We start from the raw sequence: 11,467 nt of genomic DNA, 5'->3' as shown, positions 1-11,467 counted from the left end.
ACTGTTCTCATTCCCTATGCTGAGTATGGTTAAAGGAGAGGGTGGGAAGGACCAGGAACCACTGTCCTTCAACTCCTTCAGTCTGGTGGTGTGTACCATGTTTATTCTTAATGCTTCTAGATGACGACTCAGTAGAGACATAATTGAGAGGGGGTTTATATAGTTGTGATAAACCCCTTCATTGCCAAAGGACCTATTGGTACCTTAAACTGTAGGTAGTAAGCATGTGAAGAAATTGGATGTATGGGGATTAGGTCTCTCAAAAAGACCAATAATAGCTTTAAATCTGGCTCCCGGGTACCCTTATAGTTTCAAAGTTTCAATTAAAGGGAGAGTACTAGAAATGAGAGAGAATTGTGGAGCAGATACAATATTTTTGAAAAATTGAACATCAGGGGCCAGAGTAGCAGTGGAGGTGCACGAAGAAGGAATGTGGTGCCTGAGAATATGCAAGAGCAGATGGGTTTGAAGACAGGGAAGGCAGCAATAGAAGTATGTGCAAAGATAGTAAAGTTTGGAAAATAAAATACTTGTGGGAAGTGGGCCTGTGCAAGAGTAGCTGAATAAATGTTGAACTGCACTGACAGTGAAAGAAGTCTGTAGTAATGATTGAGCTTTTGTGCAGAAGGAAAGTTGACTGAATTGAATATTGTGGGGTAAGTTGTTAAGTTGTAGGAAAGGTACATTGAAGAGTACTGGAGAAGGTGAGGAAGTGATGAACCACAGATCACCATGCCGCTTTCCATTTTGATCTGCCTATTGGCATGTCCTTCTGAATCATCCCCATTGGGTTAACGAGGGAATCTCGTCCCATGTTTAGCAGCAACATCACAACTGCTTGCATGACCACATACCATAGGAAATGCATGGAATTAGCAGTACCTTCCATGATCCTAAGCATACTATATGGCCATCATAGCTTTATTGCAAGGGAAGACAGCATAGTTGTCACTGGTCTTTCAAGAAGGATCAAAAGAGCCCCATACTCCACCAGTTCCAACTTACTGAGGTTAGTTAAAATTATTCTCATCACTACTCTGTATGACCGTCAGTCTAGCTGCATGACAGTGCATACAGGGAGGGTGGGGTTCATCTGTGAAGCGAGGCATACTGTTCAGGACTGCCAGTGATCAAGCTAAAAGAAAATAAAAATGGTGAGGACTATTATCACAAATGGACCAAACCTTAATGTCTAGGACATGCTTTTTTTTTTTTTTTTTTTTCCTGAAGATAGCTGAGGGGATAAACGAGGGATGTGCATATGACCGCCGGCATCATCTTATATTGGTGTCATCTCGTGGAGGCGTCCCTCTCCAGCACTTGCTATAAAGTTAGATGCTTTTACATTACAGGTTGTCCGTTTGCATTATAAACTCATACCCATACATTTATTTTAATGTACTTCCGCAACAAGCTATTGAACGAAGGAGGCCCTTCTGTTTCATATGAATGTGTAACGATGTAGTAATGGAGATATTTAGCGAAATATGAACATCACTATATCCGAGCATTCGAAAATGTTTTTGTTACCACACCGAATTCCTACAAGACAATGTAAAGGTGCTCTAGTTTCCGTAAGATAGAGATGCCAAATTACATATTTGTGGTGCGGTTTTTACAGATAATACAACAGGATGTGGTAGGTGGGTGCATGTAAACATTCATTACGTCGCGGAAGACACAGCTGAAGAAAGAAATTAAGTTTATATTAACAGGTAATGCATGTAAGAATAGGAGAAAATGTCAACGGTGATAAGTGGCATAGCAGGCAGGACACTGAAGGTCGCAGCGGACGCAGCAGCGGGCAGACGACACCTCAGCCGGCTAGTCTCACTCCACCCCTTCCTCTGTAGACGTGTCTGCTGTCCTTCACTCCTCTTGACTAGGTTCTACCACCAAACCCTCAAGATGGCCAAGTATCAGATTGTCATGGTTCGTCACGGCGAGAGCGAGTGGAACAAGTTGAACAAATTCTGCGGGTGGCACGACGCTGAACTCTCAGAGCAGGGTAGGTGTGTCATTTGTAGTTGTCGTTTCCATGACATAAGCTGTTCTCACGCTCACAGCTATGTATCATGTTGATGTTTAGGGAATTTGTATGTGCGTCGTATTTTTATGGTAGTTATTTTATAGCTTTAGTGTGACACTTTGCAGTAGTGGATATCTATTATTTTCGAGCGTAGTGGCAGATAGTGGATTTCTACGGTACTTTTTGTGCAATTTTTTAGCCGCTGTTGTACTTCACGTCAAATACAATGATGTAAGGATTTCATGCTGTTGAAGTGATATTAGAATTCCTCATAATTAAGCTGAATTTGATAAAGTTTACAGTGGATATAAAAGATTACCGGTAGTTGCGATTTATCATATCATCTAACCAGATGGTAAAGGTAAATGCCTGATAGTTGCCTTAAAAAGAAAAAAAAATCAGAAGCTTATTCATTGGTTGAATGATTATGTAGTAAAACATTCAAAAAATACTTAGCTAATAATGTGAGTCTTTTAATAGCCGATTTGTCACTGTTGTGCTGTGTAGCATGGGAGCAAATTTAGAATTATCTTTTAAAATTACTGTTTTCACATGTGTCTAGGTAGCAAGGGCACCACAAATGTAGCAGCTGTTCTAGTTACCCTGTGTTAGTGTAATCTTCAGATTGTGATGGTTACTTTAGTTGCATACTGGTACCTTTTGTGCTTCTGTGACAGACATGCCCTAAGGGTAAGTAACCCCAATTGAAAGAAACTTATGATCCCTCCTGCACAGTTCAGTTACCCATTCTCCAGTGCTGTAGAAGTTACAAAGTGCTTGCTACTCAAACACTTGGTGGTGAAGTTGCCCCATCTATCTATCAGTACAAGGAAAGGTTTCTATCACCCCACCCCTACCCTTTTCAGTTGCTGTTTAATTTCAGAATTACAGACATTCATCATTGTATATCTTATTTTGACATTTTTTGCTGTTAATACCTTAGCTTTTATCATTATTTTTCATTGCCTGCCCTCCTCTCATCCTATTTCTCCTATTATTCCTGTGACTTCTTATTGCTTTTCTTTCCTTTACAGGTGGCTTTACATTGAGTGACAAGCCAAATGATTTCCTGTAAGCCAAGAAACCATTTACAACGCTGGGTGGTGACCATATAACCAAACCATACGTGCTCCCTATGTATCAGCAAGTGGGTTGGTGGAGGGTTAGTGCCCCTCCCTGTAAAACAAATAACTCAAAGTCAAATGGCCACCTCTTACGGGATTATGGCGTCTGGCAGTAGATAGATAGATAGATTTTAGTAATTTGCAGAAAAACTGCAAGTTTGAACTTTACATTTTCTCCCAGTCTGCAGTGCTGTACAAGTTGAATGGAAATGAGAGATTATAATGTGTACGGTACATTATTATGACTCATACTGGTACATCATTTCACTTGAATAACCTTCTTGGTTTATTCTTACCACTTCCAAGCAGTTTTAATTAGATTTGAAAAAACCTCTTAGTGCAGGGATTAACAGGTCTATAGCTATCTAATCTTTTCAAAGTAATTTTGTATGGTATGGTGGTGTGGTAGTAGAATAGTGTAAAAAATATTAGTGATGGGATTTTGGGTTAGGGAAGGGCAAACAGATCCTTCTGGTAGTCTGATGAGAAGTACTGTGGCTGTTTTGCTGTCAGCCTCATCATTATGGTGCTCTTTATAATTTTATACTACCCGAGTTAATTTTACTTGACATAAGAGTGATTTTTCAAACTAGAGGAGTAAGCTGGTCTTTATTAACCTATTCATTACAAGTTTTCTAGGAGGTTGTAGGAATAGAAGCTGAAAGAGATCTTATTGCAGATGGGGTATTGTAGCTCCACTAGTTTGTTATCTCCATGTTTTTGTGGATTACCATTCCAAATAGAGATGGTACAATATAATGAGGTTTTACTGTTTATAGATGAATTATAAGCACAGTTGCAATAGAATGGATGGTTGGGATTAGTGAGGTATTAACACCAATAGTATGGTAGGATTTTATTTATGTGAGACTTAACTGAATTGGCCTAACAGTACTGTCTACCTGCATATTGTTTATAACTTCAGGAAAGAATAATGTAGTACTGTAGTGTGCTTCCACAGACTAGGTCCCAGGGTTTCCCTTACTTAAGCTTGTGTGGCACTAGTCAGAATAGCTATGATTTTGGGGGCACAGAATACTGGAGTGTGAAAATAAAATTGACAGTTGACAGCGCCTGTAAATATAAAATACCGGTACAGTATGTACAGCCTGAACTATAGTGATAATACTGTATCCACTACAGTTCAGAAAAGTTTAAGACTTTGTGTGCTGTGAATGTTTTCTGTTTTCATGAAGAAATACAGTAGTAGCTGTATAACCACATCATAACTTATGGTAATTCTCACACAGTGCTGCTACTGAATTGTAGTTAGTCATCTAGATCCTGAAACATAGCACATAAACTGTCACTTGTTAGAAGCTTTGATTTCTGTATTTTTATGATTCAATTTATTATTGTATTATACAGTGATATAGTCTGCACCTCCAGGAGTGTTACATCTGAGTAGCAATGCGGCGTCTTTTACTTGCCATATCAGTTGAATACCATGATCTTGCAACATGTTTTATAAGTTTTGATACAAAGTATTGCTGCTGTGATCTGATACATTGAGTTAACTTAGCTTGTCTTTTATTTTTTTCATTGTATTATGCAAACTGTTTTGTCTTGTACTACTTTCCCAAAGAGGTTAATTATAACCCCAAGGTCACAGTTCCAAGGCTGACTAGCCCTGTTGCCAAGGTGAAGTGAAAGAGAACTGTAAATCATTTCTGCAGTATTGTTGAACACTGCATTGATTTTTCTTGATTATTTGAAGCACCTGCAAGTGAGACATAATATTTTACAGTCTGTTTTCAAATCCCTGTTTACGCTGAGTTGGGGACAGTGCCAGGTGCCAGTACTCATGTTACCTGCCTGGGGTGTTTGTTGCTGTCTCTTAATTTTCCTTTTGAATTCAGTGGCATGTTCTTTACGTTGGGCTGACTAGCCCTGTTGCCAAGGTGAAGTGAAAGAGAACTGTAAATCATTTCTGCAGTATTGTTGAACACTGCATTGATTATTCTTGATTACATGAAGAACCTGCAAGTGAGACATAATATTTTACAGTCTGTTTTCATAATCCCTGTTTACGCTGAGTTGGGGACAGTGCCAGGTGCCAGTACTCATGTTACCTGCCTGGGGTGTTTGTTGCTGTCTCTTAATTTTCCTTTTGAATTCAGTGGCATGTTCTTTACGTTGTTGTTTCCACATCAATTTAATCACCCCAGGGTAGATTTCAAGCTAGAGGGTTTAGATATAGGCTGCTTTAGCTTCATTTGGTGACTCATTTGTTAAATAAAATAGCATGGTGGTTATATGATTAAAATGAAAGTGTCATCATAGTGGAGGTTAAAAAATGTTTGCAGTGCTTAAAAGTGCAAATACTGATTCTTGTACGTATAATGTATAGTCAGCCAAAAAAGTCGTGTCTTCGTTCCGAACCCCTATTTATTCAAACAGATAAGTCAAAGCAGCAGGTATAGCTTCGCAAGTCTGGCAACTGCGTCAGATCAGACGGTGGTGGGGGTGAGTGGTTTGCGGCTGGAGATGGGGTAGTGGAAGATGTGTGTGCTGTAGTTATTGTTGGCAGTGAAGTCTAACAAGACACTGCAGAGTAAAGATGCTAAATATGATACTCCACATACAGTAATTTAATACCTATAAATATTGAAATGTATTGTCAACCTGAAATAATATGTACAAAGTGTAGCCAAACAAGCATTAGCAGAAATTACAAGGTGCTACCCTGGCTCCTCCCCACCCTCCTGCCACACCCCCTCCACCGGGTATAAAGTAGCTACATATCATGGGAATAAAGGACAGACAGCTGTGTTCTATTAGAATAAGCAAAATGAAAAGTACAGTATGTCATACTGATTCATCTGTCTTACCACACATGGTAATTTGCATATCCTGTCATGTTCAGGTAACCATACAGTAAAAACAGGTGTCTGTCCTTATTCTGATGTTATGTGGCCACTTGTTACCCAGCAGAGAGGGTGTGGGAGGAAGGTGGGGGGGGGGCAGGGTAGCACCTAATCTTTTCTGCTAACACTTGTTTGGCTACACGTTCTAGGCATTATTTCTAGTTGTCAGTACATTTCACTATTTACAGGAATTAAATCAGATATAATATCACATTTGACTCCTTTACTGTACTCTGCAGTGTATTGCTAGACCGCACTGCCAACAATAACTTCAGCACACACATCTTCTAGTACCCCACCTCCACCCCCCAACCACACACCTTCACCACTGGCTGCTCAGACACAGTTGCCAGACTTGTGAAGCTATCTCAGCCGCTTCACAATATGTTCAAATACAGTACTGCGTTTACTGGGTTCGGAACGAAGACACACCTTTTGTGGCTGGCTATACTACAGTTCTCTATAGGAAATGTTGCTGCTTAACTCTGGTCTGCCTGACCAATTAGACTAATCAACCACAAATATGGAACTGCCTGTACAATTTTAGTAAAGAGCAGTACTGGAACAAACTTTTCAAAAACTGAGATTGTGCTTATATCTAATAATTTGAGTAATAGAAAATTTGGGATGATCATAGAAAAAGAGAACCAACTTTTGTTTCTAGTGTACCAAATGCTTACTGACCCTGAAATTTCTTTATATATAGTAGGGTATACAGATTTTTCACTTTTCTAGGGGTGAAGGAGGCTCATGACGCAGGGAAGGCTCTGAAGGGAGCCAACTTCAAATTCGACCTTGCCCACACATCAGTGCTGACACGTGCCAACAAAACACTGGATGCCATCTTGCAGGAAATTGGACAGACAGATATTCCCATTTACAAAACCTGGAGGCTGAATGAACGTCACTATGGCGGTCTTACTGGGCTCAACAAGGCAGAGACAGCACAGAAACACGGAGAGGAACAGGTCAGTCCCATCCTGTGTTCAGCATGTTAAAGGTTGTATTATTTGTCCTTATTACCTCTGCTACTCCTCACCCTGCGCTAGGGTGGGAAAGGAGGTCCAGATGATGATGATGATGATGATTACCCCTGCCATGCAGATTATGTTTTTTGCCTGGTTTATTGGTCTGTCTGTTAACAGAATCATGGAAAAGGATGGAATTGCATGTGATTTGGAGGTATGATTGAGGTTGGTTGTAAGAACAAGTTGTTTTGGGATGAAAAAGTTCAGAGTTTAAATTTCAGTGTTCAAAAACATGGAAGTGGAGATGGTGTGTTCTTCAAGGAGGAACGCAATCTCTGAGTACTTGTACTTTAAGTTGCCTCATTTTCTGTTCTTTTTTGTTTTTTGGGTCTGCAGTAAATTACAGAAAGAGTGCTTATTGAAGTTCCATTGTTTGGTGTAAGGGCAATTTTTCTATAAATTGTGCTGAACTTATGAACAAATATTGTTTTTATAAATGTTACATAGAACATGGACTTCTGTATACCTGTAATGTTGAATAATCTTTTCTCGTATGGTCTTCAGGTTAAGATCTGGAGGCGCAGTTTTGACATTCCCCCTCCTGCCATGGATGAGAGCAACCCACATTACAAGGAGATTCTTGAGGACCCCCGCTATGCCGATGGCCCCAGCAAAAAAGAGTTCCCTATGTTTGAGTCTCTGAAGCTGTAAGTTTTGTAATTTTGTGTTTTATAACTTATGAGATGGAGGGATGGGGTGGAGAGGTATATGAGAGAGGGGGGTGTGAGTTGGGAGCAGGGCAGTGAAATGGCGAGGGACAGGGCGACTTGGAGGCGATTTGTTTGTGGCCACCCCAAACGGGATTGAGGCGTCTGGCAATAGATAGATAGATAGATTTTTATTCTTTTAATGTTTTGCCTGTTAGCTATTGTTTGTTTTCACTGCCGGTTTTGTCTCTGTACCATTTCAAGAAATGATAGGAGGGTCATACAGATCATTTTTAGTTCTGTTCCAGTTGACCTAAGAGTAAACTGAGTTTTTTATATTCTGCATTGCTGTAATGACAGGGACCCTTTTTTATGACAGTGAAATAAGCATAACCAAAATATTAGAACAATGTTAAGAAAAATTAGTACATTATGTTGGTGGCTGATAGTATTATCATAATTACTGTATGTAGTTAAACGTAATTGTAGGTTAGACGTTTCGTTTCGTTTCGTTTTTAAAGGCTCCAACATGCTTGCATGTGTCGGCCTTGGTCACCTAATGGCGGCTCTCCACGCTGCATGATCCATTGCAGCCTCCCTGTTCAGTCCCTTAACCCTAAGGTCACACTTAATGACCTCTGTATTAATAGATATATTCAGTTTTTACATTACCAAGACCAAGGTTACCTGTGCTTAACTTGTTGTCTCATAAGTCAGGCCTCTGGTGCCAGTATCACAGAGGTAGTTGGAGATTGTATTAACTTATTTTTAAAAATTAAAATGCTTTGCTGATTAATTCCCAGTACAACCCATTATGCACTACAATACAGGAAGTGCTGGTTAATTTTTTGAAGTTCTTAAGTCCACAGTAAATGCCTAAAAATTTTCTGTCAAACGTGTATTGCTACCTATAAATTTGATTTGCCAGTTCCCCCACATTAACAGTACTATAGTCTGTTTTCATGTGACTCATTAAGGCTACTCTCATAGGTTGCAGTAAGTTATTGTTGTGTGAAATTTGATGAGGTAGTGAGTCTCTTTAGTTACTATTCAGGTTAATCCTACAGTCAGACTACTGTATACGTGGCCATCAACTGAGCTGAAATTTGCTGAGAATTGTCAGGTAAAAACAGACTGACTAGTTGTATGGAAAAGTAGACATATTTTGACTCACATCTCTTAGGTACAGTTAGGAGTTAATGTCCCTTGTTGCTTAGACAGAGTAAGTGAATGCACTGAACTGTAATAAACCTGTAGCACATTGCATAGTGATTAACGTATTCCTTGCAGGACCATCGAACGTACTCTGCCCTACTGGAATGACGTTATTGTGCCCCAGATAAAGCAGGGAAAGAAGATTCTCATTGCTGCTCATGGCAACTCTCTCAGAGGCATTGTCAAACATCTGGACTGTAAGTTCTGTGTGATTTAGAAAATTTTGTAAATAGTACCATGTCTGTTTTTGTTTACTTCATACAGTTAGGTTTATTTCTGACCTAAAGCTTAATGATGATGCCAAACTGTTTATTTATAAGATGCACAAGATGGTTTAAATCTGAGAGGTAGTTGGGGTTTATTACTCATATAATGCCACTCAAGTGAATGAGGTAGATCACCCTCACCCTAAATGTTGGGACTGATTAGCTTAGCCACAGGCCACTATGCTTCTGATGAGGGAAAAAAGGATTAGATATATAGATTTGTCTCTAAATATTAGTCATAACTATTATTTAGTATTATTTCTGTCATTATTATTACTCAAACAGTAGTTCACCCATCTTGTCCATGCTTTATCTAAAACATTACCATTAGAACAAAGAGTGGAATTTAGAGATTTTTTTCATCCTAAATCTCATTTTGTCCGTGTATAATGGAATGGACTTTCATGAGTAGGCTACCAAGAATATGAAGGTTTTAAGGGAGGTTATGTATTGACAGTGGGCTGTAATTTGATTTGTATACAGTATGCATGTAAGAAATATGTTTAGTTCTTACTTTTTTTTTTTCCCCCTCACTTTTCACACAAGAGAGTGGGTGAGGTAGTGGTGGTAGTAGTGGTAGTAGGGTTATCTCAATGTGTCTTGTCAAGCAAACCCATCAACTGCAGCAAACTGTCACTCTTGCAGGGCCATTCCATGTACAGTAGTGAATTAATGTTCCCCTATGGTGGACAGTGCCTAGCTGCAGTGAGACATGGGGAAAAGTGTGGAGGTTTGGTTTCTGGATGGACATCACATTTGCATCTCTCCACCCATTTAACAGACACCATAGTAGGTTCCTGATCATCCCATTATATGGTTACCATCTAATGTTGCAGATGGTTTGTTGAATTGCAGAAAACTATTAGGCCTGCCACTCTGTAAAGTCATGTAAGGATGAAGTAGGCAACACTAGATCAAATGAGTGGATGATGGTCACCACCACCTGCTGTACCACAGAGTGGATGTGGTAAACTCCAGAAGCAAAGGAAGAGAAAGCACAGGAGGAGAACCATCAGAAAGTGTTCTCAGTGAAATGGATCACACAGCCGTTCACTTATCATTCAGACCTTTGAAATCTTGGTTCAGTCTTACAGGCAAAAACACTCCACACATGATGTATTTTTACCCTTTAACTGCCCACTTTTGTATCACCATCCTCATCGTAACCATATTCCCATTTATCTCTTTGCAGCAATGTCCGATGAGGCCATCATGGGCCTGAACCTGCCTACTGGTATTCCCTTTGTTTATGAGCTAGATGGTAACATGAAGCCGGTGGTATCTATGAAGTTCCTTGGCGATGAGGAGACCGTACGTAAGGCAATGGAAGCCGTCGCTGCCCAGGGGAAGGCCAAGTAACTCAAATAACAGATAATTCAAGAAGTGATGTTATGGAGCAAGATGGACGCAAGATAGGTTGAGCCTCTGCTTTGGATTTGACATGGCAGAGATCAGTCATCAGCTCGAGGATGTCTTTTATTTTTTAAAAATAATTCCTGTTACTACCAGATTTTATTTAACTTAGGAAGGGATTGATGAAGGCAGTATTTAACCCCTTCTAGTCAAAAAGCCTCTCCAGAGTTGAGTAAAGTATTTTGGAAATGGCAGGAATCAAATTTTTAAAGGTCATCAGAGTGAAGAGGTTAGCTTTCAACCTGTGTACTCCTCTTGAGCTAATTTGTTAGTGTATGTCATTGTTGGCATGTAAGATTGTTTTTATTTGTTATTTGTTTGTTACGGAGGATTAAATCTTGTCTAGTCATTTTCCTGTCATAAGAAATACGGTAATATTTCTTATACAGTATAAGGGAAAATTTGTTCATGTCTGATGCTAATTTGGCCTGTCCTGGTGTGTATGAATATAGTCATTATGTATTCTAAGCTTTTTATTGAATATATTCCTCAGTGTTTTGGGGCTTTTGTTTTACAGCTTATGCGAGATAAGCTCTTGATTGACATTTTGTCCCTGTTATTTACAGTACCATACAACACAGTGCAGTAATCACCATTGTGCAAAATAACAATAAGACATGAGTAGCAACTTAAACAGTGCTGTAAATCATGGTTATAAGTTGCCTGTTATGACAACCTTGATTTTATTATGTCTATAGAAGATTATAGTAATACAGTATTACTTATTGCAGCTGCTTTGCTTTCTGTAAAGCTGATTTGTTAGTTTCCTCAATTTACACCAATTGTATGGAAAAATTGGTATCCTGTTTTTAGAGCACATCCCTGACATACTGAGCACTGCCTCTTTTCAGTAAACTGTTAATGTTCCTCCCCATCCA

At 39.4% G+C, this 11,467-nt stretch overlaps 1 protein-coding gene across 1 annotated transcript; it reads left to right on the top strand.

The window, feature by feature from the left end:
• Positions 1 to 1,771: 1,771 nt before the first annotated feature.
• LOC145406105 (phosphoglycerate mutase 2-like) lies at positions 1,772 to 11,053 on the top strand. Its single transcript, XM_080277303.1, has 5 exons — positions 1,772 to 2,008; positions 6,756 to 6,988; positions 7,553 to 7,695; positions 8,986 to 9,107; positions 10,369 to 11,053. The coding sequence occupies exons 1-5, from the start codon at positions 1,909 to 1,911 to the stop codon at positions 10,533 to 10,535; spliced, it is 765 nt and encodes a 254-aa protein (XP_080133429.1). The 5' UTR covers positions 1,772 to 1,908; the 3' UTR covers positions 10,536 to 11,053.
• Positions 11,054 to 11,467: the final 414 nt, after the last annotated feature.

The sequence above is a fragment of the Coenobita brevimanus genome, chromosome 69, assembly GCF_032717465.1.
Source record: "Coenobita brevimanus isolate Jiangsu-jjx chromosome 69, ASM3271746v2, whole genome shotgun sequence".
NCBI classification, from domain to species: Eukaryota; Metazoa; Arthropoda; class Malacostraca; order Decapoda; family Coenobitidae; genus Coenobita; species Coenobita brevimanus.
The sequence above is the reverse complement of the archived record's forward strand: the minus strand, read 5'-3'. Positions and strand labels throughout refer to the sequence as shown.